Here is a 27,894-nt window from a genome sequence, read left to right on the forward strand (position 1 = left end):
CAAAGAACCAGTCTGTTCTAAGTTCTTTACTTTGAAGAAATTTTTTTCCTTTTAAGTGTATAAATATAATTCATTTTGTAAACATTAATTTGTAGTTTTGAATTTTTGAACATTTAAAAAAAGTTATGGTAGTTTGATTTATGTGTTAGAATGTACGCCTTTTGTTCCAAATTAGGCCAAGTAAGTTGTATACCCATTTCTCGGAAAACATATCTCCAAAGACTTTCATTAATAGTTACTTAGCACAGGTATAGAATAACTAAGAGGTACTTGATAAGTAAATTATTTGGTTTATTAGTGGTGGGGGTTAAGGATTAAAAAAATAAAGCTTATTTTTCTGATTATTAAAGTAATAATACAAAGCATAAAAGTCAAAGAAATTACCAGTGATCTTACCATCTAGAGAAAACCACAGGTAGTATTTTGATGTATTTCTTTCCAGTTGCTTTATGCAGTTTTTTTTGTTTGTTTGAATGTTTACTATATGCTGGCTGCAGCACTGAGTAAGATCTGGAACACATGGTCCTTGCCCTCAATGACTGTTACTACAGTCTAAAAGGAGGACAGATACAGGCACAGATAACTTCAGTTTGATATGGTGAGTGCTAAGCTAGAAACAGGGAAAAAAAGAGTTCAGAGAATTCCTAGACAATATGAAATCTGAGGTTATTTGTGAATTTCCCATTTATTAAATTTTATGTCTTACTTAGATTGACAATGTAAGCATTTTATACTTTTAGGTCTTCACTATTTTAATGGCCAAAATTGTGTTCCCTTCTCCCTTTTGGTTTATTTGTAACAGTTCCTTATTAGAAATAATGCTTTAGGAACATTCTATAGCCCCATTGTCCCAAATGTTGGATTCTTTTTTTTTTAATTTAGCGTTATTGAGGTATAATTGATAAATAAAATTGTAAGGTATTAAAGTGTAAATGTGATGTTTTGATATATGTATACATTGAGAAAGGATTCTCATTAGAGTTGATTAACACAGCCATCACTTCACATAATTACTTTTTTTTTTTTAGTTGAGAACACTTAAGTTTTATTCTCTTAGCAAATTTCAAGTATACAAAACTGTTGTTAACTATAGTCATCTTATTCTACATTAGATGCTAAGACTTAGCATAATATTCTATTGTGTGTGTGTGTTTGTGTGTGTGTGTGTGTGTGTCTTTGGAAAAATGTCTATTCAGGCCCTTTGGCCATTTTTATTTGGGTGTTTTTCTGCTGTTGAGTTGTTCTTTATATATTTTGTATATTAATCCCTTATTGGATATATGGTTTGCAAATATTTTCTCCCATTCTATAGGTTGCCTTTTCTTTTCTTTTTTCTTTTCTTTCCTTTCTTTCCTTCCTTCCTTCCTTCCTTCCTTCCTTCCTTTCTTTCTTTCTTTCTTTCTTTCTTTCTTTCTTTCTTTCTTTCTTTCTTTCTTTCTTTCTTTCTTTCTTTCTTTCTTTCTTTCTTTTTATGATGATTTTCCTTGCTATTCAAAAGCTTTTTAGTTTGATATAGTACCATTTATTTATTTTTGCTGTTGGTGTCAAAATCCAAAAAAATCATTGCAAGACCAATGTTAAGGAGCATACCTGTATGTTTTCTTCTAGGAGTTTTATGGTTTCAGGTCTTATGTTCAAGTCTTTAATCCATTTTGAGTTCACTTTTGTGTATGGTGTAAGATAGGGGAGCAGTTTCATTCTTTTGCCTGTGGCTGTCCCGTTTTCCTAACACCATTTATCCTTTCCCCTTTGTATATTCTTGGATCCCTGATAGTAAATTAACTCACTGTGTATGCATGGGTTTATTTCTGGGCTCTCTATTCCATTCCATTGATCTGTGAGTCTTTATTTAATGACAATACTGTTTTAATTACTATAGCTTTATAGTATAGTTTGAAATCAGGATGTTTGACGCTTCCAGCTTTGTTCTTTTTCAGAATTGATTTGGCCATTCAAGGTCTTTTGTGGTTCTATACAAATTTTAGGATTGTTTTTTCTATTTCTGTGAAAAATACCATTGAAATTTTTATAGGGATTGCATTGAATCTGTGGCTTACTTTGGGTAGTATGGACATTTTAACAATATTCCTCCAATTTGTGAGCATGAAATATCTTTCCATTTATTTGTGTCTTCTTCAGTTTCTTTCATCTCAAGGTGTTATAGTTTTTGGTGTGTGGATATTTTACTTCCTTGGTTTAATTTACTTCTTAGTGTTCTTTTCAATGCAGTTGTAAATGGGATTGTTTTCTTAATCTGTCTTTTCAATAGTTTATTGTTAGTATGTAGAAACATAACTGATTTTTGTGTATTGATTTTTGTATTCTGTAACTTTACTGAACTTGCTGATTAGTTCTAACAGTTTTTTGGTGGTTTTCCATATATAGTATGTTATATGCAAATAGAGACAGTTTTACTGCTTCCTTTCCGATTTGGATACCTTTTATTTCTTTTTCTTATCTAATTGCTCTGGCTAGGACTTCCAGTACTTCATTAAGTAAAAGTGGTGAGAATCGGTATCCTTGTCTTGTTTCTGATCTTGTTCCTCAGCTTTTTCACTGTTGAGTATGATGTTAACTGTGGGCTAGTCATATATGGCCTTTATTGTGTTATGTTCCCTCTATACCCAGTTTGTTGAGAGTTTTATCTTGAAAGGATGTTGAATTTTGTCAAATACTTTTCCTACATCTTTTGAGTTTATATGATTTCTATGCTTTATGTTGTTAATGTGGTATATCACATTTATTGATTTGCATATGTTGAACCATCCTTGCATCCCTGGAATAAATCCCATTTGATTATGGTGTATGGTCCTTCTGATGTGCTGTTGAATTAGGTTTGCTAATATTTTGTTGAGGATTTTTGTATCTATGTTATTAGGGATATTAGCCTGTGATTTTCTTGTAGTGTCCTTGTCTGGGTAATGTAGTGTCCAGTATAGGGTAATGATGGCTTCTTAAAAAGAGTTTGGAATTATTCTCTCCCTTTCCATTTTTTGGAAGAGTTTGAGAAGGATTGGTATTAGTTCTTTAAATGTTTGGTAGGATTCATTCCCTAGTGAAACCATTTGGTCCTGGACATATCTTTGTTGAAAGGTTTTTGATTATTGATTCAATATCTGTACTAGTAATTGGTCTGTTCAGATTTTCTTTGTCTTCATGATTTAGTCTTGGTAGGTTGTATGTTTCTAGGAATTTATTCACTTCTTATAGGTTGGCCAATTTGTTGGCTTATGATTGTTCATAGCAGTTTCTTATGATCCTTTGTATTTCTGTGTGAGCAGCTGTAATGGCACCTTTTTCATTTGAGACTTTTTTTTCCCGTAGTCATTCAGGCTTGTCAGTTTTGTTTATCTTTTCAAAATAGCTTTAGTTTCATTGATCTTTTCAGTTGTCTTTTTAGTCTATATTTCATTTATTTCCACTCTGATTCTTATTATTTCCTTCCTTCTTTAAACTTTTTTTTTTTTTTAACGTCACCACGCAGCTTGCAGGATCTCAATTCCCTGACCAGAGACTGAACCCGGGCCACGGCAGTGAAAGCCCGGAATCCTAAATTAGTTCCTTCCTTGTACTAACTTTGGGGTTAGTTTGTTCTTTTTCTAGTTCCTTAAGGTGTAAAATTAGATGTTCATTTGAGCTTTCTTAATGTTGGCATTTATCACTATAAACTTTCCTCTTAGAACTGCTTTTGCATTCCATAAGTTTTGTTATGTTGTGTTTCCATCATTTGTCTCAAGATATTTTTTGATTTCCCTTTTGATTTCTTTTTTGACCCATTGGTGGTTTAGGAGCATGTTTAAGCACCACATGTTTGCGAATTTTCTGTTTTCTTCTTTTAATTGATTTATTTCATACCATTGTCATTGGAAAAGATGGCTTGATATGGTGTAAATCTTCTTAAATGTAGTAAGACTTATTTTGTGGCATAAGACATGATCTGTCTTGGAGAATGTTTCATGTGCACTTGAGAAAAAAAATGTGTATTTATATTCTTTTTCTGTCTCTATATATCTGTAGGAAGAGATTTATTATAAAGAATTTGTTCATGTGATTATGGAGGCTGGTAAGACCCAAGATCTGCTGTGTGAGTCAGCAAGCTGTAGACCCAGGGGAGTCAGTGGTTTAGTTCAAATTGAATTTGAAGGCCTGAGAACCAGGAGAGCTGATGTTGGAGTTTTATTCTGAAGGCTGACAGGCCTGAGACCCAGGAAGAGCTTATGTTTCACTTCCAGTCCAAAGACAGGGAAAAACCAATGTTCTATTTTGAAGGCCTTTAGGCAGGAAGAATTCTCTCTTTATTGGGGGTGGGTCAACCTTTTGTTCCATTCAGACCTTCAGCTGGTTTGATGAGGCCCATCCACATATGGAGGGCAATCTGCTTTACTCAATTTAAATACTAATCTCACCTAAAAATAGCTTCACAGAAACATGCAGAATAATGTTTGACCCAGTATCTGGCCACCCCATGGTCCAGTTATGTTGACACATAAAATTAACCATCATACATATGAATATGTGTTTGATGTTGTCTAAGAGTTTTGAACCATACAGGGGAATTCCCTGGCAATCCAGTGGTTAGGATTCTGTGCTCTCACTGCCGAGGGCCTGGGTTCAAGCCCTGGTTGGGGAACTAAGATCTCACAAGCCACACGGTGCGGCCAAAAAAATAAATAAATAAACCATACAGGTCAACTTGTTATAGAGTTCAAGCTCGTACTGCTCACTGCACGACAGGCTGTTAAATCGAGAGATGAGTTGTCAGGGCAAGGAGTAGCGACTGTATTTGGAAAGCCAGCAAACTGAGAAGATGGTGGGCTCATGCATCAAAGAACCGTCTTGCCTGAGTTAGAATTCAAGCTTCTTTTATACTAAAAGGGGAGGGAGTAAAGTCAAACATTTCCTGGTTCCAGTCAGCCTCCAGAGGGGATGTGTTAATTTCTTCCTACCTGTAGTCATTCACAGGTGGGCCTGGTCAGGATGTTTCCTGTGAGCTAAACGGAGGTATTTCAGCTTAATGCTCACTACCTGGGAGGCAGGTTTCCCAGAGATGGGCCATTATGTATAATTTAAGCTTATAGGAAACATCCCTTTAGTGATTAACTTGTAATAGAATGCAAAAGTTTCTTCCTTATTACAAACTGAGACTGTTTATTCTGGAAAAAGAAATCCAAAAAAGTTGTTGGTGTTGGTAGTCCTCAGATAACTTCAGTAATGCTCCCATGAATTTTCAGATTTAGAGCAGCAGGACTTGCTGGTATGTGCTCTAGGATGAACTAGAATTTCTTCTGAATAAAAGAATGAATTAACATGCTGGCTGGAGTTACTCATTTTGAATCAGCTGGATTTTAGAGGATATTTATCTATTAGAATAATTTTTTACTCTCGATCAGGGGTCTGCAAACTAGGGCCCATGGATCAAATCTAGCTTGTCATCCGTTTTTATAAATAAAGTTTTATTGCAACACAGTCATACCCATTCTGTTGTCTACTGCTGCCTTTACCACAATGGTGACAGAGTTGGATAGTTTTGATAGATATCAAATGGCTTGCAAAGGTGAAAATATTTACTGTCTGACCTTCAGAAAACTTCAGAAAAAGTTTTGTTGAGCCATTCTTCCTGGTAATAGTTAATGATTTAAGACTAATTATTGAAAATCTTCCTAGCTTCTGGTACTAACACCATATCATTATCAGTGTTTTTTTTCTTTCTTTTTTTACTCCCGTTACTGGTGTGTGTGTGTGTGTGTGTGTGTGTGTGTGTGGGCTGGGGGGTGGGGTTGGGGGGATTATATCCTTTTATCTACAAATGGTTTCCTCGGGCCAAGATTTGTTAACAATAAATGGGGTGGAGGTGTTGTGGCCTAAACATGTAATACTACTTTATACTGCTCAAGATGGTTATATTGTCTAAAAGCAAGAGTTTTTACTTTATTTCAGTGGTCTTATGCAGCTTTTGTAAAATTGTTAACCAGGAATCTGTTGAATTTACATATCTTGCTCTATAGCTGGTTCCTTTCAGAATCAAATGTTGATGTAATCTGCAAATCAATATAAGTAATTTTCAGCATTTTTCCCCAGAAGATGATAGTGTATAATCATCATCATCATCATCATCATCCCTAGTGATAGAGTAAATGTTCTGTAATGTATTTGTTCCTTTAGTAAAACATTGTAGTCAATGTTGACATTTAGACGTAGAGCTCCCTGGAAGCTCCTTTTTCCATATATGTAAATGTACAGTCTCTTCTCTAACCATGGAATCATACTATATATGTAGCGATACAAATGCTTTGCTCCCACACATACTTAATATTTTGGATGTCACTACATGTTAAAAAAAAAGTCAGTAAAATTATTTTTAGCACTTGAATATTATCAACTAACTTACAGATACGTATTTTGTTTCTAGGCATTTATTTTTATTATTAAAGAAGTACTGTCCTTGTGCTTATATATTTTTATACTTCTCTATTACTTCTTTATAAAAATTCCTAGTAGGAGGTCTTATGTTGAAATTTACGTACATATTGAAATTTAGATACCTGTTTCCAGATGCCCTAATTTAGAAAGGTTCTATCAGTTTATATACCCACAAAAGTATGTGAACTTTCCCTGCACTTTGTTTGACATTGGTATTTCAAATATTTGCCAGTGGTATTTAATGTTATAGATAATTTAAAAATCTAAAAATAAAAACATTGTTGTCTTTTTCATTTCTCTCATTATTAGTAAGGTTGGACATCCTTTCATATCTTTATTTGCCATTTCCATGTACTACCAGCCTATTTATGTTGTTTTCTGAGTATTCCTAAAAAAATTTCTCCAGTTAATAGGTTTGCACTTGGGAGAGAAAGTAGTAGGCTGGTTGCCCTTTTTGATAAGGGTTTAGATAGGACTTTGAGTTCATTTAAAAGGAATATTACCTGAGGAGCTGTTTAAAGAAAATATCTTTGGTGCAGATTATAGACAAATCAGAGTTAGAGCAGATCTGGTGACAGAATGCCTTCACATGGTGATTTAATGTGTGAGTGCTTAGTCAGATGAATTAAGATAAGTCCCATTCTGAGATAGGTCTAGAATCTACAAAGTTTTAAGTGGTTGTTCTGGACCTCAAAGCTGGTAGAAGTGTTTCTTTGGCCACTGTTTTTTAAGCTTGAGTTAATTTAAATGTATATGACTTTTAAGGCTGCTTGTATACTTCATAGATAGATCTATAAAACTCAAACTTAATTTATAAATTATATTATAAATAGAAATTAAAGTTAATAATAATTTGGCATAATGTTTTATTAGAACTAGAACTTTAATGTTGGGGTTAATATGGTAGAAAATAGCTTCAGGTCTGGTTTTATTATTTTTTTTAAACAATTTAATATTTATTTATTTATTTGGTTGCACCGGGTCTTAGTTGTGGCAGGTGGGCTCCTTAGTTGTGGCATGCTAACTCTTAGTTGCAGCATGCATGTGGCATCTTGTTCCCTGACCAGGGATCAAACCCCGGCCCCCAGCATTGGGAAGGTGGAATCTTAACCACTACACCACCAGGGAAGTCCCTGGTTTTATTATTAATCTCTTTATATATTTTGATATTAATAAAGAGAATGACTGTTCCTAAGTGTGGTAAAAATGATGTAATTAATTTTGTGGATGTGTTTGTCATTTTGTGATTCTTATGTTTATTAAACTGCTAGAAAGCTCTCCTTGCATGCCAATTTCAGTAGCATGTAACATGATAATTCTGTAATGATGTTTTGTTTCACATCATGATGATAAGTGCCCAGTCATTTCCGCTTTACTTAGAAGCAACTGCAATTGCAAACATAAAACCCAAATGGGAGTATTATAATTATGTGATAATGTCTGCTTTAAGGTAGCTATTCACGTCATCTATAATATGCTTATTAATTTTCAAGGGTATAATTGAATTGAAGGCTCAAAATTCTTGTACAGAGCTTGTTAACGCCCACAAATAAGTCTACAGGCTTCAATTTTAGAGTCACTGTGTTAACTGTTGATAAAGACATGTGCTACTATAGCTTTGTATAAAATTCAAGATTTAAAATTGCTCTTTCAAATTACTGTAAACATTTTTCAGTGCTTGTCCTTTATTTCTGCACCTAATTTTTATGAACTTGTAATTAATAGTTCACAGAGTGACATTGGTCCATGGGTATATTTTGAGTGGCATTGTAGACAGTAAAAGAATGAAGTGAGCAAAAATGTAAAATGATCGATAAGTCAGAAAAAGGCAAATGTAAGTTAAATAAAAATGGACAACGTAAGTGAAAATAAAGATTATAAGAGAACACTGAAAAGTGATACATTAGCTAAACAATGAAGATTGAATGTAACTCAAAAGGGAAAATTAAGCAAAGAGCCAGGAAGATGCTCCGGTGTTAAACTTTTATCAAAAGATAGCTAAAGAAATAAAATCAATTAAAATAATGCAAAAGAATTTAAAATTTTAAGTGCTTAGGTTATAGCAGAAAAAAATAAATTTTTTTGACCTTCCATGAGCACATTCTACTTACATTGTCATGCAATATGATTTGATTAGATTTTCCCTGAGTCCCAATTCTCAGCTAATGCCTGTGTCTGGGATCACAGATGCCTACCTATCAAATATTACAAAGCAGAGTGCTGACATTTCCAGATGGATTGATGATAGAGTTGATATTTTAAATCAGACAGTAGTTCCATGTTTAAAAGTTCAATGTCTATAAGCAGAAATCAGAGCTCTTCAGCCAGAGGAAGCTGCTAAATCAGCATTGAATTTGTGTATGTGTGATAAGTAAGTTTATTTGGTGAATCTTAGATATCACCGATCTATTTAAATTATTTTTGGCAGAAAATAAGCTTATTTTACCTTATTTGCATTTTTTACAAGGTCAAAAGATGTCTTCTATCTACTCACAGACATTATAAATGTGTTAACTTCTGCATATTTTCTTTTGTAGGCCCAGATTATTCTTCATCAGCATGGTTACCTGGTAATGAATCATTGTGGCAGGCCACAACTGTTCCATCTAACCAACGAAATAACCATATCAGGAGACATAGTATAGCTTCTGACAGTGGTGACACTGGCATTGGAACTTCCTGTTCTGACAGTGTGGAAGGTGAGCTGAATTCTTACTGGTTAGACGTGAATCTTTGTAGAATGGCTGTGATTGAGAAAATTCAAGGGATATGTTTTATTGTTCTAAACTAAGAAATTATAAAGTAGTGTTTGAATATTTAATAATGTTCAGCGTTGTTATATATCAAATGAAATTGTTCTTCTGATTGTATTAATTTTTCCTTCATTCATTTTTTAACTAAACTTTTTATTTTGAAATAATTGTAGATTCACATGTGATTTAAAGAAATAGCACAGAGATTCTATATACCCTTTATCTCACCCCCCACTTAGTATCTTGCAAAACTACACTTCAGTATCACAACCAGGATATTGACATTGATATAGTCAAAATACAGAACATTTCTATCACCACAGTATACCTTATTCTGCTCACACCCACTTCCCCTCCCCCATCTTATTTATTTATTTTTTTATTATTTATTTATTTATTTATTTGGCTGTGTTGGGTCTTTGTTTCTGTGCGAGGACTTTCTCCAGTTGCGGCGAGTGGGGGCCACTCCTCATCACGGTGCGCGGGCCTCTCACTGTCGCGGCCTCTCCCGTTGCGGAGCACAGGCTCTAGATGCACAGGCTCAGTAGTTGTGGCTCACGGGCTTAGTTGCTCTGCGGCATGTGGGATCTTCCCAGACCAGGACTTGAACCCGTGTCCCCTGCATTGGCAGGCAGATTCTTAACCACTGTGCCACCAGGGAAGCCCCCCCCTCCTTCTTAACTCTTGGAAACCACTAATCTATTCTCCATTTCTGTAATTTTGTCATTTCAGGCGTGCCCTATAAATGGAATCATACAGTATGTAACCCTTTGGAATTGGCTTTTTTCTCTGGAGATTGATCCAGGTTGTTGTGTGTATCAATAGTTCATTTCTTTTTATTGCTGAGTAGTAGTTAGCAATGGTGGTATTGGATAGACCACATTTTGCATAACCATTAACCCACCGAAAGACATCTGGGTTGTTTCCAGTTTTTGGCTATTAGAAATAAAGCTGCTATAAATATAAACATTCATGTACAGGTTTTGGTGTGAACACATATCTTCATTTCTCTATGGTAAATGTCCAGGAGCACAGTAGCTGGTTGTATGGCAGTTGCATGTTTAGTTTTTAAAGAAACTGTCACACTGTTTTCCAAAGTGACTATTCCATTTCCATCAGCGGTGGAAGTGGATCAGTATGGGTGATCTAACTTTCTCTTCATCCTTGCTAGCCCTTGGTGGTTTTTATTTTAATTAATTAATTAATTAATTTTTTCTTTGGTGGTTCTTAAATTTTAGCCTTTCTGATAGGAATGTAGTGATATCTCATTGTGGTTTTAATTCTCATTTTCTTAAAGATTAATAATGTTGAACATTTTTTCACATGCTTATTTGCCGTCTGTATGTTCTCTGTTGAAATGTTCTTCATGTCTTTTGCCCGTGTTCTAGTTGGATTTTTTTCCTTTTTTTCTGTTGAGTTTTAAGAGTTCTTTATATATTTCAGATACTAATCCTTTGTTGGCTATTCTGTTTGTAAACGTTTTCTTCCAGTCTGGCTTGTCTTTTCATCCTCTAACAGTGTCTTTTGCAGAGCAAAAGTTTTTAAGCTTGTGAGTCCAGTGTATCAGTTTTTGCCTATATGGATTGTGCTTTTGGGGTCAAGGCTAAGTAAGAACTCTTTGCCTAGTCCCAGATCTTTAATATTCTTCTTTTTTTTCTTTTTTCTAAAATTTTAATCATTTTATGTTTTCCATTTAGGTCTGTGATCCATTTTGAGTTAATTTTGTATAATGTGTGTATGTTTGGGTGTCCCTGAGGCCAGTCTTAGGCTCAATTATTTGCTAGAACTCAGAAAAGCTGTTATACTAATGGTTATGGTTTTTTTTTTTTTTTACAGTGAAAGGTTACAGATTTAAATTAGTAGTAGAAAAAGAAGCAAAGGACAAGGTCCAGGAGACAGCAGGTCCAAACTTCCAGTTGTCCTCTCCCAGTGGAGTTGTGTGGACAGTGATTAATTCTCTCAGCAGTGGTGTGTGATACCACATACAGAGTATTGCTCACCAGGCGAGGTCATCCAAGCCTTGGTGTCCAGGATTTTTATTGTGGGTAGGTTATGTTGGTATGGTTGACTGCCTTTGTGGATGACCTTAGACTCCAGCCCTTGAGAAGTCAAGCTAATATTACATGGTTCAAGGCTCCAAATATATATCACATTTTTAGCATGGACTATATGGAGTCACTCAAGGTCCCCAGGTAAACAAAGACACTCTCATTAGGCAGGATATTTCAAGGGTTTAGTGGTTGCATCTTAGGAGCCAGACAAGGGCCAAACCTTTCTTGGAATGCGCAGACTGTGGAAAACTCAGACATGCTGATCCTTTCTGCACAGTGTGAGATTTTTAGATTAAGGTTCATTTTCTTTGCCTAATAAATCTTGAAACCAGAATAATTCCCACTTTATTCTTTTTTCAAACTTGTTTTAGCTATTCTGGTTGCTTTGCTTTTCTATATAAGTTTTAGAATAATTCTGTCTATATCTACAAAAAATCTGGGAATTTAGTAGGAATTGTGTTGTCCATATATCAGTTTGGGGAGAATTGCCGTCTTTACTCTGTTGAGTCTTCTAATCCGTTAACATGGTATGTTTCTCCATTTATTTAGATCTTAATTTCATTCACCAGTGTTGTATAGTTTTCAACATACATGTCCAGTACATATTTTGTTAGATTTATAGCTAAGTATTTCATTTTTGGAGGAGTGATTGTAAATGGCATTTAATTTTCCAATTTTGGTATCAGTATGTTAATTGTATCTTGTGACATTGCTGAACTCTTTGGTTCTAGGAGGCGTTTTTGGGTATATTTCTTGGAGTTTTCTCTGTAGACAGTTATGTCATCTATAAGTAGGAATGTTTTTCCTTTTGATATCAGGCTGATACTAGCTTTATAAAATGAAATGGGAAGTGTTCCCTCCTATTTTCTGGAAGAGATTGTGTAGAATGGTGTTAATTCTCCTTTAAATGTTTATTAGAGTTCTTCATCTGGGCCTAGAATTTCTTTTTTTATAGTTTAAAATCATGAATTAAATTTCCTTAATAGTCATAGAACTATTCAAATTATTCTTCATGTTGGATGAGTTGTGGTAGTTTGTTTTTTTTTTGAGGAAGTAGTCCATTTTGTCTGTTGTCAAATTTGTGAATGTAGAGTTGTTCATAGCATTCTCTTACCTCTGATTTCTGCAACCTCTGTAGTGGTATTTCCTCTTCCATTTCTGGTGTTGGTTATTTGTGTCATCTTTCCTTTTTTATTTTTCAGTCTTGGTAGCAATTTGTCAATTTTATTGATCTTTTCAAAGAATCAGCTCTTTGTTTCATTAATTTTCTCTTTTGTTTTCTGTGTTCAATTTCAGTGGTTTCTGCTGTTTATTACTTCCTTATTACTGCTTTGGGTTTATTTTGCTCTTTTTCTAAGTTCTTAAGGTGGGAGCTTAGATATTGATTTGAAACTTTCCTTTTAAGATGTATGCACTTAGTGCTATAAAGTTGTCTCTCAGACAAGGTTTAGCTGTGATTCTCAAATTTTGATATTTTGTGTTTTCATTCAGTTCATTATATTTTCTTAATTTACCTTGAGACTTCCTCTTGACCCCAGGGTTATTTAGTAGCATGTTGTTTAGTTTTGAAGTGTTTAGAGATTTTTCTGCTATCTTTCTGTTATTAATTTCTAGTTTAACTCCATTGTGGTCAAAAACATACTTTATGATTTTGTTTCTTTTAAATTTGTCAAGATTTCTTTTAGGTCTCAGCATATGGTCTATTTGGTATATGTTCTGTAAATGTCAATTAGATCCTGTTGGTTGATGGTGTTGTTGATTTTTTTCTATATCCTTGATGATTTTCTGTTTAGTTGTTCAACTGTTGAGAAAGGAAGTATTAAAAGTCTTAACTATGATTGTGGATCTGTGCATTTCTTTTTTTAGTTTTATAAATTTTTGCTGCACATATTGCAGCTCTGTAGTTTGATGCATATGCAATTAGGATTGCTATGTATTCTTGGTGGATTGGCCCTTTTATTATTATATGATGTCTTTCTGTCTCTGGTAATTTTTTTTGTGCTGAAGTCTACTTTATCTGATTTAATATAGCCTCTCCAGCTTTCTTTTGATTAATGTTTAAATGGTATGTTTTCTGTTCTTTTACTTTTAACTTGTCTGTAACATTATATTCAAAGTTAAGTTGCTTGTAACAGCATACAGTTGGATTTGCTAGTCTCTGTCTTTTAATTGATATATTTAGACCATTTACATGTAATGTAATTATTGATGTATTAATATTCAGGTGTTCTGTTTGTTCTCTTTGTTTCTATTTTCATTTTCCTGCCTTCCTGTGGGTTACTTGAACAATTTTAGAATTCTACTTGGACTTAACCATAGTATTTTTAAGTGTATCTCTCCTAGTGGTTGGTTTAGGTTTTACATTATGTGTTTTGTCATATATAATGTAGATATATAATACAGATAACTTACATATACATAGCTTACCATTTTAACAGTTTGAGTGGAGTGTAGAAACATTATCTCCCTTTATATCCTTTTACCTATCCCATTTATAATAAAATTGTTTTAGCTTTTTCTTTTGCATATATTTATAACCATATCAGACAGTGTTATAATTTTTACTTCAACTATCAAACATAATTTGGGAAACTCAAGAGGAGACAGACAGCCTGTTGTATTTTACTCACATTTTTGCTTCCTGTGCTCTTCCTTTGTGTTGTTCCAAGGTTCCTTTTTATTGTTTCCATTTGGTTCAGAGAATTTCCTTTAGTCCTTCTTTTAAGATGCATGTGCTGGTGACGAATTATCTTAGTTTTTCCCCAACTGAGAATGTCTTGATTTCCCCTAGATTCCTGAAGGATAATTTCAGTAGGTATATAATTCTAGTTTGACAGTTCTTTTCTTTCAGTAGTTGAAAAGTATTGTCACTTCTTTCTGGCCTCCATGGTTTCTGATGACAAATCTGCTCTCATTTTTCCCTGGCTACTTTCAAGATTTTTTTGTCTTCAGTTTTCAGAAATTTAATACCACATGTCTTTAGGTGGATTTCTTTGGGTTTATCCTTTTTGGGATTTGTACATGTTTTTGGGATTCAGCATCTTGAATCTGCAAGTTTATGTCTCTTGCCAAACACTGGAAGTTTTCAGCCATTATTGTCTTTGAGTACTTTTTTAGCCTCTTCCTCTTTTATTCTAGGACTCTGATGGCACAAATTGTAAATCTTTTGTTATTGTCCTGATGCTGTGTCCTTTTTGTTTGTTTGTTTGTTTTTCCTTCTGTTTTTCATTTGTTGTTCAGGTTAGGTAATTTTTATTGTTCTGTTTTCCACTTCACTAATATTTTTCTTTTGTCCACTCTGTTCTGCTGTTGAGCCTATCTGCTGAGATTTTTATTTCTATTGCATTTTTCAGTTATAAAGTTTTAATTTTGGTTCTCATTTATATCTTCTGTTTCTTTGCTGAGACCTTTTGTGTGTGTGTGTCACTCCTGTGACACTCTGTGCTCCATCCCCATCCTTTTGTTTTTTGAGCACTTCCTTTTGGGTAGTGTAAGGTGTTCCATGGTCATCTTATATCTTCCCTCCTGTAGCCCTAGGATCAGCCATTTCTCCAAAGATCCCTGGTTCTTTTTATTGGAGAATAGTATTTAGAAACCAAGATCTGGGTGCTGGGAGTGCTTGTTACCACTGGGGTTTTATTGCTTGTACACTGTCACGGAGGCAGAACTAGGTTATATGGTATGTATACTCGCCTGTGTATATATGCATATCTATAATTATTTCTGTGTCTATTCATAAGTATCCATATTAAGCTAAATGAGTTCATACTGATGTCTCTGACTCTAATCCAGTATAGCAGAGCTCATTTTAGCTTTTTCCCCTTACTTGTCTATAATTTCCCTTTCCAACAGTGAGATACCTCCACCATCTACCATCTATTTACATATTTATTCAGCCCTCAGTATACAAGTAAAGCAGGTTCGGAACTATTAACCCATATTCCCCTCTGTTAGTTTCCTAGGGCTGCCATAACAAATTACCACAAACTGGGTGGCTTAAAACAGCAGAAATATATTTTCTCACAGTTTTGGAGACTGCAGGTTCAAAATCAAGGTTTCGACAGGGATATGTTTCCTTCAAAGGCTCTAGGGACAAGTCTTCCTTAATTGTCGCTTCTAGCTTCTGGTGGTTACTGGCAATCCTTGGCATTCTTTGGTTTGTGGCATGATAGTTTTCATGTCTGCCTCCTTTACATGGCCGCCTTCTCTAGGTCTCCTCTGTGTCTTCAGATATCTCTTTCTCTCTTTCCTTATAAGGACACTGGTCATTGGATTTAGGGCCCACCCATATCCAGTATGACCTCATCTTAACTTGATTACATCTGCAAAGACCCTACTTCAAAATAAGATCACCTTCACAGGTATTGGGGGGTTAAGATTTCAGTGTATCTGTGTGGGGCACACAGTTCAATCCACAACACTCTATTACATCTATGTGGTTAAATGGAGAGCCATAAAATTTTTGGAGAGTAATTTGATCTAAGTAGAGTTGAAAATAAAGCAGGAAACTACTTTGAAGGCTTAAAAAATGTACTTTATTAGCTATTTGGTCTCGTCACTGAACTATAAAAATTAACTTTTTTTGAGGATAGAATGATGTGGGAAGGATACAGATCTGGAGATTTAAAAGTTGTAGAATGGATGCTCTGGGGATTTTTTTAGTGCTATTACAAAGCTGTTTGCTTTAAGCAAATCATACTCTCTGTTAACTTTGTTCCTGTGTTATGACTTCTCAAAAATTTACTTGAGGTTCAGAGATAAATTCTTTGGCTTTTTGAAGCTTTGTCTTAGAAACTCAGTACTAATAGTCTTCTTATAGTCAGTTATTTCAACCTCCATAGAATATTATGGTATTAATCTGGGTCCAGCTGGGAATTTTCTTTCCTCAGTTCAGCCAGGGAGAGCTTAAAAAAAAATTCCCCTCTCTCCCCCCAGACTAGGCCACACAGTGTCAGGGCTGGGATGCTGCATTTTCATAATGACTGGCTGAAGAACTGAGAATACCTCATTGAGAATATGACTATAATGGTGTCTTTTTTATAATCTCCAGAAACTCTTTGATTCTGCTGTGTATTATTATATATAATTACTCACCTTTTCTATTGCTGTTTAGAAAACTGCTTCTTTTTATTCTTTGAATTAATTTAAAACTATTTGTGTTAACAGCAAATATCACTGCTTTTCTCACTGAATAATTCATCAGGTGTTAAATGCAAGTCCCTATAATTTTTTTTTTTTAGTATTTATTTATTTATTTATTTATGGCTGTGTTGGGTTTTTTCGTTTCTGTGCGAGGGCTTTCTCTAGTTGAGGCAAGTGGGGGCCACTCTTCATCGCGGTGCGCGGGCCTCTCACTATCGCAGCCTCTCTTGTTGCAGAGCACAGGCTCCAGATGCGCAGGCTTAGTAATTGTGGCTCACGGGCCTAGTTGCTCTGCGGCATGTGGGATCTTCCCAGACCAGGGCTCGAACCCGTGTCCCCTGCACTGGCAGGCAGATTCTCAACCACTGTGCCACCAGAGAAGCCCAAGTCCCTGTAATTTTTTAGGGATGAAGAGCATGATTCTCACTTTCTTCTTGAATTGGGCTGATGTGAAGATGTTATTTTTATTTATTTATTTATTTTTGGCCTTCCATTAGATCTTGCCATTACCTCCAAGTTGAACTCCCAACTCCTTTCCCTGCTAGTTTTTTAATTAATACATAAAACAATGAGTGATTTTACTGGTATGTTACAGAACACTATACAAAATATTCTAATGGACAAAGAATCCATTGAGTTCAAGGCATGATCATAATAGGTAATGTTATTTAGAGGCTATTCTATGTGGATAGAGCAGTGTCAGAATTTGAAGACAAAGGGCAAGTAGGGAAAGAGTTCTAGGAAAGGATGATGAGTATAACAATGGTGCATGAAAATAAGATGGAGTAGTAGGACTCTGGGAGACTGACAATAAATACCAGAAACTTGGGGCTCCTGTGGAAAATGAATCAGAATTATGGTTTGAATGACAGTGCTGGTAACGAATGACTTTGATTACATTTATTTATTGACTGTCAGGAGAGGTGAAGGGTACTCCTGTTTAAAAAAAAAATCAATTATTTAAGAATGTTATCTAAAAATAGGGAATACTTTTAGCAAGCATATTAAAGATTATTTAGAACAAAAGCTTAGGGTGTTTGCTGATACAACACTTGATTCCAGTTAGTGTGGTTTTCTTTCCTGAATTTATGTCTTTCTGAAGTTCTCATGATTTCTGCTTCATGGGAGCTATTTACCGTCTCTGTTCTTTGGTAAGTTTCCTGAGTCGTCTAATTTGTAATCTTTGTTTTTCCTTGTTGGATTTGCTACATGCCATATCTGTTTAATGTAAAGGGCTCAGGGAAATAACCATTGTGGAGGATTATTGAATATTGAAAATAGCCTTGCATTAGAATATAACTAATAGGTTGACATTTATAACATAATATCAGCATTAAAACATGCTGTGTATTAGATTATTTCATATCAGTGTCATGTGGATACTTTATACATATATCTATGTACACACTTATATATGCTTTACATACTTTGGTCTTTGATTACATAAATCTTTTTGTCATCCACTAATCATAGGTCTATAAAGTATTTATTTTTCTCATTTATAAAATTAAACAAATCTATCCTTATTAAATTCCACACATAATAGAATAACCTAAAAAGTGTCATCCGCTTTGTACTAAACCCCCAGTTGAGAATTACGGTGGTGTAAAATTATATTAATTTTAAATAATATACATGAAATTTGGACCTGTTACCAAATATAATTTGAGTTTGTTTTAGAATGTTATCTGCAGAATATTTTAGTTAACTGCCTTTAACTCTGTTACTGTTAATATTTGTCTTGGAGGAGGGTATATATTCCTACTTGATTTCTGAGGCTGTGGCATGAAGTGCTATATTATTTTGGTTTGCTGTGACAATTTTTAGCTGAAATGTGTGAATACATTTGAATTCTTAAAAGACTGATTATTGTAAAAACCTCAATATATGTAGCAAATAACTGCATGATTTACATACTACATGGGTTTATTAACAAAAACTCAATGTAACTTATCACAATTTACGTACTATACTTGATACAATATATGCACTTACATCTATTGTAAATTACTGTCATTTCCTTTCTGAAGATATTCAGGGTAGTTTATGGAAAACAGTAGTATAGAGCTGTGTGATTCAATATGATAGCCACTAGTAACATGGGGGTATTGAGTGCTTGAACTATGCCTGGTCCAAATTGAGATGTAAGCTGCACACTGGATTTGAATATTTTGTATTAAAAGAATATAAAGTATCTCATTAATACGTTTTAATATTGATTACATAATGGTATACTATTTTGGATATAGTGGGTTAAATAAAAGATATTATGATTTTTAAAATAAATTTATTTATTTATTTATTTATTTATGGCTGCGTTGGGTCTTCGTTGCTGTGCGTGGGCTTTCTCTAGTTGCAGCGAGCGGGGGCTACTCTTCGTTGCGGTGCGTGGGCTTCTCATTGCGGTGGCTTCTCTTGTTGTGGAGCATAGGCTCTAGGTGCACGGGCTTCAGTAGTGTGGCACATGGGCTCAGTAGTTGTGGCTCGTGGGCTCTAGCGCGCAGGCTCAGTAGTTGTGGCGCATGGGCTTAGTTGCTCTGCGGCATGTGGGACCTTCCCGGACCAGGGCTCGAACCCGTGTCCCCTGAGTTGGCAGGCAGATTCTTAACCACTGCACCACCAGGGAAGTCCCAATAAAAGATATTATTGAAGTTAGTTTTACCTTTTTTTTTAAAATAAATTTATTTATTTATTTTTGGCTCTGTTGGGTCTTCATTCCTGCACACAGGCTTTCTCTGGTTGTGGCACGCATGCTTCTTATTGCAGTGGCTTCTCTTGTTGCGGAGCATGGATTCTAGGTGCGTGGGCTTCAGTAGTTGTGGCACGAGAGCTCAGTAGTTGTGGCTTGCGGAGTCTAGAGCACAGGCTCAGTAGTTGTGGTGCACAGGCTTAGTTGCTCCGTGTCATGTGGGATCTTCCCGGACCACGGACCAAACCTGTGTCCCCTGCATTGGCAGGTGGATTCTTAACCACTGCGCCACCAGGGAAGTCCCACTTACATTATATTTTTATTGGACATATTGGTATTGACAGTATCATTTGTAAAGGGTTTACTTTCAAAGATTTTACGAGTGTGTATATATGTTTATATATTTCCCAGTAGAAACAATATTGGCTTCTCAAAATAGCTACTGTCACCCCACTTAATATTTAATATAATAGAAATTTATATCCTTAGCATTATGTCTGTGATAAATTATATTCTACTGTCAGTCTGGGGCTACTAAAAGCATACTCCTTTTATCATTTTGACAGTGGTAAAAGCTTCACTGCAGTGGGATTGCCCTGGTTCCTTTGGCAAAGAGAAAGTTAAGGTTTCTGTGGTGAGATATAAATGTTTGGGTTAGGGAAGATTTTAGATTGGAGACTCCCTGAAATTCTGAAGAGTTCTGTTGCTCAGTTAAGGAATGGGGAAAAGGAATAATGTCAGTAATCCCTGCTGGAATTCTCCCATCAGGTGTGAGGTATAGGCCCTCAGACTTAATTAGGAGGAAGAGGGAACATTATCCTGGAGTCTCACATAGCTGACTGCTAGACCAGTGGGTACCCACATGAAAGTGAGCAGGTAAAGAGTGTGATTGCACCAGTTTTTCATATGTAAAGTTTGGATGCAACTTGAGTGTTTAGAAGGAAAAAGCCTATCTTGCCACAAGCCTCTGAAATTTGTTCTTTGCAAATAACATTATGTTCATGTTATATAATTCAAATATTTAACCTGTAATAGTAAATTTTGAGTTCTTATTTATCTTAATGATTATCTTTGTTTAAAAGACAATTGTGGTTAAATGGTATACCTCTATAAACTAAATGTAAATTTAATTTTGGGGGTATAGATAAAAGTACATGAATAAATTTTACTTAAATCCCATGATATATTAAGTAAACAGTACAGCTGTGAAGTAAGTCATCAAACCTTAAACTATAAGGTACTGTCTAGTTAGACCTTCACTCTCACTCCCCCTTCTTTGCCCTATAGTACTGTATGCTTATAACTGATGTTCCAGTCGATGCTCTTTGGCCATTGCTAAATCCTCAAGGTATTCTGTGCATCATCTGGAAAAATAACATTATTTTTAATTTTAATGTTGTGTTTTATTTTAATTATTTAAAAATTTAAAATTCATACGTGAGTGTAGAATATATAATTATCACACAGACTGTAAATGCTCTAGGAATGATAAATATCCAGCTTTGTAAATGATACGACACAAATGAAGGTACCTTTCTATTCTTTGCTAACATGCAGCTTTTAGAAGTTTGTTCATTTATTCACTTAATAAATATTTATTGAGTACTTTGTTTCAAAAACTGCAGAACTGCAGAGATCAACATGGAGAGGATTACATCAAAATCTCAGCAGGGAAGGAACTCTAGTATAGAAAAATATTCTAAAATTACCATTGAGTGATTTGCTTTTAGCCATTGTATTTTGAGATTTCAAATAATGCTAAATAAGAGTGTGAGATTTTTATATTTAACAAGTTGGAACACTAACATTAGTGGCACCACCTTTTAGCTGTGGTAATTTGTTCATGCGGAGTCAGATTCCAGGGTGGGAGGAAGTAGATCTGTGACATAAGGGTAGATGTGCCTGCAGAACTACCAAATTGTAACATAAGCCACATCAGCAGATCACCAATTTCTTTCTTGGTTTTCTTTGCTGAGACCTGGAGGCCATGTATAAATAGCTGCTGCTGGCACAGAAAGGAGAGTTGTTCTTGAAGTATACAGCATTTGTCGTGTAGGGCATAACCTAGATGTGGTCCCAGAGTTGAGTAATTAAGGAAGAAGCAAGAGGAGTATAGGACTGGGAGTATAGGACCCTGAGGCTAGAAAAGAACTTTATTTTTGCTTAGACTTGGCTCTGTAACCTTCCACAGGACAGTCTTCCTCTCCCGAATCACATGGTGCCTGAGAGGCAGGCTCACATTGCAGTTCTTTTATTTTTTTAAATCTGAGCTCTTAAGTGTAGCTTCTAATAGTCTATTTGGGGCTAATTTTCAAGCATATTTATATATTTTACTAAAAAAAGGTACAGATAGAGTTAAATATTTTTTCTTTGATAATTTCCAACTGCTAATTTGTATCAGAGATAATTTTCTTATCTAATTAACCTCATTTATATCAAGTAGGAGGGACTGATAAAAATGGACTTCAATTTAATCAAATCTTCATTAGTTAGTTGTTTTTACTAAGAAATAATAGGACTGTTGAATAGTATAAATTTTGAGGTCATCCTGTGAGTATGTGTCAGAAAGGAACAAAAATAAGAAAAGTTAACATTTGGTGCCTTGTCCTTATTTTATGAAGAAACGAAGGCCTTGTAATGTAAGGACTTGTTTAGTCATTTATTCATGTGACCAATATTTATCCTCTACTGTGTGTCAGGTCCTGTGCTAGTGGTTAGAATTAAACAGACATTTTCTTTGTTCATTGTATACATAAAATCTAGTGGAGAAGACAATACAGGAAATAATTATCATAAAATATGAGCAGTATGATAGGCAAAGTATACAGGGTAGGAGGACATTCCTAAATCCACTGGATTTGGGGAAGGACCCCTGGCAGAAGTGATGTTTAAGCTGAGGACCAAAAAGGTGAGTAAGAACTGACAGGGCAAAACAAGGCAGGAGAGTAGTCTAGGCTGAGAGGACAGCATGGTCAAAACTGGGAGGTGAGAGAACATTCTGAGGATGAATCAAGAGGAGAGCAAAACGGGATGCCAGGGGACCACTGGCATTGCAGGTGGGAGCCAATGATGACTTGTTCATAAAAGGAGACAGTAGGAAAGGAGAAAATTAGATGATTCAGGAGATAATTAGGCAATGAAAATCATACATTCTTTTATACAACTTTATTGAGATATAATTTATATACCATATAATTTACCCATTTAAAATGTACAACTCAGTGGCTTTTAGTATTATATTCACAGAGTTGTATATATATCACCCAAATGAATTTTAGGGCATTTTCATTGCCCCAAAGAGAAACCCCACTCCCCTTAGCCATCACCCCCTCCTCCAACAACCCTATGCCCCCTACCATAGGCAACCACTAATTTTGGAAGACGTCATAAAAATTTCCCAAGGCTCTGTTTTCTTTGCTTGTGTATTTTATTACAGTGATTAGGTTTCATTAGTTTACTTTGCTAAATGGTTTCTTTAAAACACCTCATCTTAATGTAAAATATCCTCTTGTTCTTACTCTTGTTTTTTTTTCTTTTTTACAGAAAATTTCAAACATATACTAAAATAAAAAGAAGGCAAAATGGTAAAACCCACATGTACACAACACCAAACTTATACAATTGAAAATTTATAACACATGGCAATCTTATTTCAGATATTCTGTGCTCACCCCCATACCTTAGGTGATATTTTCAAGCAAATCAAGAGTTCCCCCATAACCTTTTAATTACAATAGTAATAATATTTATTGAGCATTTACTGTGTATAAGGCATCATGATAAGAGGTTTACATGATTGTTTCAGTTAATTCAAAAATAACTTGTTGGGTACAATTCTATACCCATTTTATAGGCGAAGTAAATGATATTTATTTAGACTGTTCTCTAACCTGTTTCCTTGCTTTATTAAGGTTCATTTCATTGGTGAATAATCTTATGTTGCTGCAACTTCATAGCTTTGGAACTTTCAGGACTCTGATGATGAGTACTTCCATAACATGACCTCCAGATATTACAGTGGATTAGTTGGTCTGTTGACCTTAACGTTAATAAGAGTATGTACCATAGATTTTTTTCAGTGTGAGGTTTTATACTTCTATACATGATTAAAAATTTTTTTTCATTATAGAATCCTTCTGAGGTCAAATATAATCATTTTCTCTTTACTGATGAAAAATAAAACTTAGAGGACATTAATAACATCTGGGTTTATACAGCGGTTCATGTGGTGGAGCTGAGATTCTTCAAGTCTAACTCTAAAGCCCTGCGCTTAACCGCACTGTTAGATATCTGTTCTTGAAGGGAGAAACTAGAGAGGAAGAAGAACTGAGAGGTGTAGTGTAGGATAGTGTAGGTAATACTAGGCTGAGAAACAGGAGACCAGGATTCTCTTTTGAGATCTGTACTTGGTCAAGTAATTTAACCTTTATGGACTTAGTTCTTCATTTGCATATGGAAAGAGGTGAAGGGTTATATACAGAATACTTTTTTGCTTGTGAAATCAAATAATTTCAAGGCAGTATTCAAAACAATTATGATTTATATTCTTTTGCAAACCAAATAACCCTTTTCCTTTGCTCCCCATCTCTACTTAATTTTCTTGTTAATCTACCTTACTGCTTAAAATATTTCAATTTAAAATTTTAAACATGGCATATAAGAACATTACAGCTGTAGTAAATTTGCAGAAATTAAAATTGTTTGTTGGAGGTATATTTTGTATCTTTATGGCCCTCATTTTTACCTTCATTGTTGTTCATCCATCCATTTGTCTATTCATTTACTCATTTTTTCCTATCATTTTGCTTCTTGATCTGGTAGAATATGAACCTGACCAAGCTGAGCTGAATTTAGTCCATTTTTGAGAACTGTGATGAACCCATGTACTTCTGACCTGGAAAGGCCTTTCAGTCGCACAGCCATGGGTTTAGGGAAGAGGTTAATGACTTCACATTTCCCCAGACATGCAAGTGGTTAGAGGACCAAATGATAATTTATTGTCAGTTCTGTCATAAAGTAACAGTTTTTTTTCCTGAGAAAATTTGAATTTTTGAAAATCACGTCCCATAATTTGAGATCATTACAATTTGATTTATAACCATTTTTATAGGAGAGAAATAACACTTTTAGCTCTTTGCAAGTAAACTGCCTGATGAGACTTAATCTAAATTGAAACTAGTAGGAGATATCTAGAAAATGGTACAGTTGAATGAAATTTTAAAAACCATTCAAGAAAAAAATAACTAAAATTTTTGTGTAAATATAAAAAGGAGCTTTTTTACTGACTAGCTTTTAAAATTAGTTTTTTTAAAAAAAAATTAATTAATTAATTAATTTATATTTTTGGCTGCGTTTGGTCTCCGTTGCTACTTGCAGGCTTTCTCTAGGTGCGGTGAGCGGGGGCCACTCTTCGTTGTGGTGCACGGACTTCCCATTGAGATTGCTTCTCTTGTTGTGGAGCACGGGCTCTAGGCGCGTGAGTTTCAGCAGCTGTGGCATGTGGGCTCAGTAGTTGTGGCTCGTGGGCTCTAGAGCACAGGCTCAGTAGTTGTGGCACACGGGCTTAGTTTCTCCGTGGCATGTGGGATCTTCCCAGACCAGGGATCGAACCCGTGTCCCCTGCATTGGCAGGCGGATTCTTAACCACTGCGCCACCAGGGAAGTCCCTAAAATTAGTTTTGCTTTGAATTGTTGACCTCTTTAAACTGTACTTCAGATTGTCCTTTAATAAAGTTGCCAGTAGTCTGGTTGGAGATCAGAAATGCCCCCCTTTTTTATTTTAAAGTCTATTTTATCTGATATGAGTATAGCTACTCCAGCTTTCTTTTGATTTCCATTTGCATGGAATATCTTTTTCCATCCCCTCACTTTCAGTCTGTATGTGTCCCTAGGTCTAAAGTGGGTCTCTTGTAGACAGCATATATATGGGTCTTGTTTTTGTATCCATTCAGCCAGTCTATGTCTTTTGGTTGGGGCATTTAATCCATTCACGTTTAAGGTAATTATCGATATGTATGTTCCTATGACCATTTTCTTAATTGTTTTGGGTTTGTTTTTGTAGGTCCTTTTCTTCTCTTGTGTTTCCCACTTAGAGAATTTCCTTTAGCATTTGTTGTAGAGCTGGCTTGGTGGTGCTGAATTCTCTTAGCTTTTGCTTGTCTGTAAAGCTTTTGATTTCTCCATCAAATCTAAATGAGATCCTTGCCGGGTAGAGTAATCTTTGTTGTAGGTTCTTCCCTTTCATCACTTTAAGTATATCATGCCACTCCCTTCTGGCTTGTAGAGTTTCTGCTGAGAAATCAGCTGTTAACCTTATGGGAGTTCCCTTGTATGTTATTTGTCGTTTTTCCCTTGCTGCTTTCAATAATTTTTCTTTGTCTTTAATTTTTGCCACTTTGATTACTATGTGTCTCGGCGTGTTTCTCCTTGGGTTTATTCTGTATGGGACTCTCTGCGCTTCCTGGACTTGGGTGGCTATTTCCTTTCCCATGTTAGGGAAGTTTTCGACTATAATCTCTTCAAATATTTTCTCGGGTCCTTTCTCTCTCTCTTCTCCTTCTGGGACCCCTATAATGCGAATGTTGTTGCGTTTAATGTTGTCCCAGAGGTCTCTTAGGCTGTCTTCATTTCTTTTCATTCTTTTTTCTTTAGTCTGTTCCGCAGCAGTGAATTCCACCATTCTGTCTTCCAGGTCACTTATCCGTTCTTCTGCCTCAGTTATTCTGCTATTGATTCCTTCTAGTGTAGTTTTCATTTCAGTTATTGTATTGGTCATCTCTGTTTGTTTGTTCTTTAATTCTTCTAGGTCTTTGTTAATCACTTCTTGCATCTTCTCAATCTTTGCCTCCATTCTTATTCCGAGGTCCTGGATCATCTTCACTATCATTATTCTGAATTCTTTTTCTGGAAGGTTGCCTATCTCCACTTCATTTAGTTGTTTTTCTGGGTTTTTTTCTTGTTCCTTCATCTGGTACATAGCCCTCTGCCTTTTCATCTTGTCTGTCTTTCTGTAACTGTGGTTTTTGGTCCACAGGCTGCAGGATTGTAGTTTTTCTTGCTTCTGCTGTCTGCCCTCTGGTGGTTGAGGCTATCTAAGAGGCTTGATGGGAGGCTCTGGTGGTGGGTAGAGCTGACTGTTGCTGTGGCAGTCAGAGCTCAGTAAAACTTTAATCCACTTGACTGTTGATGGGTGGGGCTGGGTTCCCTCCCTGTTGGTTGTTTTGCCTGAGGCAACCCAACACTGGAGCCTACCTGGGCTCTTTGGTGGGGTTAATGGCAGACTCTGGGAGGGCTCACGCCAAGGAGCACTTCCCAGAACCTCCGCTGCCAGTGTCCTTGTCCCCACGGTGAAACAGAGCCACCCCCCGCCTCTGCAGGAGACCCCCCAACACCAGCAGGTAGGTCTGGTTCAGTCTCCCCCAGGGTCACTGCTCCTTCCCCTGGGTCCCGATGCGCACACTACTTTGTGTGTGCCCTCCAAGAGTGGGGTCTCTGTTTCCCCCAGTCCTGTCGAAGTCCTGCAATCAATTCCCACTAGGCTTCAAAGTCTGATTCTCTAGGAATTCCTCCTCCCGTTGCCGGACCCCCAGGTTGGGAAGCCTGACGTGGGGCTCAGAACCTTCACTCCAGTGGGTGGACTTCTGTGGTATAAGTGTTCGCCAGTCTGTGAGTCACCCACCCAGCAGTTATGGGATTTGATTTTACTCTGATTGCGCCCCTCCTGCCATCTCACTGTGGCTTCTCCTCTGTCCTTGGACGTGGGGTATCCTCCTTGGTGAAGTCCAGGGTCTTCCTGTCAATGATTGTCCAGCAGCCAGTTGTGATTCTGGTGCTCTCGCAAGAGGGAGTGAGAGCACGTTCTTCTACCCCGCCATCTTGGTTAATCTGCCCCCCTTTTTTAAAAACCAGCTTTTCATCTTGTTTTATATAAACTTATAGAATGAAGCTTCTTAGTTTGTTGTGAATGGTTGCTAAGAGACAGTGTACAAAAAGAGCTTGAGAACTAATTTGTGAACAGTGTAGACTTCTGTAATTATTTTAAACAAGTTATTTTAGAACTTCTCACTCGTTTTCTGCTTCAATAGGATTTGAAGTGACTTCACAAAATACAATTGAGAAAAAATATAAAATATTCAAGAAAAAAAGGTGATCGGTAATAATGATTAGACAATAACAAAATGAGAACCAAGATTTGCATAGAATTGTGTACTATTGCTATCAAGTACAGTTGCTAAAAGAATAGGTCATAGGTTTGAAAGTAGGGAAACAGAAGCTTCTCTCTATCCTTAAGATATAATGAATAAAAGCAAGCAGTTCATGGAACTATGCTTTTCATGATCTTGATACCTGACATACAGTTTTCCTAATGTTCTTGATAGTTATTTCTGTGTAATTCTTTTATGTAATCATTCTCAGTCTCTATGCAGATACCATAATGCCAGAATAGGACTTCATATTTTAGGTGTATCTTTTATAAACATTTAGCTAGATTAAAAAAATTATGTGGACAATTCTTGTGTTTTGAGTGGATATTCACCTACTGTGATTGTTAAATTTTGATGCATTTTAAATCATATTGTATACTTTCTAGTCTGCTTTTCTCAAGTTTTTTCCTTCTTGCCTTCTTTTGTTTCACTTTCTCTTCATGACATTTTCCTTCTAGTTTATTAGAAGTTATACACACGTATCTCTTATGAGCTATAATTCATATACTATACAATTCACCCATTTAAAGTATACAATTTAATGCTTTTTAATATATTCTCAGAATTGTTCAACTATTACCACAGTCTAAGTTTAGAACATTTTTTAGCCCACCCCCCTCCTCCCCAAAAGAAGT

General features: G+C 35.7%; 1 protein-coding gene across 2 annotated transcripts in view; it reads left to right on the top strand.

The window, feature by feature from the left end:
• Nucleotides 1-27,894, top strand: part of CEP85L (centrosomal protein 85 like) — a 156,370-nt gene that overhangs the window by 13,596 nt on the left and 114,880 nt on the right. For both annotated transcript variants that reach the window (XM_068550948.1, XM_068550947.1), the window contains exon 2: nt 8,958-9,119. In XM_068550948.1, the coding sequence (XP_068407049.1) occupies nt 8,958-9,119 (162 nt within the window). The remainder of the gene's footprint in view (nt 1-8,957; nt 9,120-27,894) is intronic.

Source organism: Eschrichtius robustus, chromosome 9 (assembly GCF_028021215.1).
Source record: "Eschrichtius robustus isolate mEscRob2 chromosome 9, mEscRob2.pri, whole genome shotgun sequence".
Classification (NCBI taxonomy): domain Eukaryota; kingdom Metazoa; phylum Chordata; class Mammalia; order Artiodactyla; family Eschrichtiidae; genus Eschrichtius; species Eschrichtius robustus.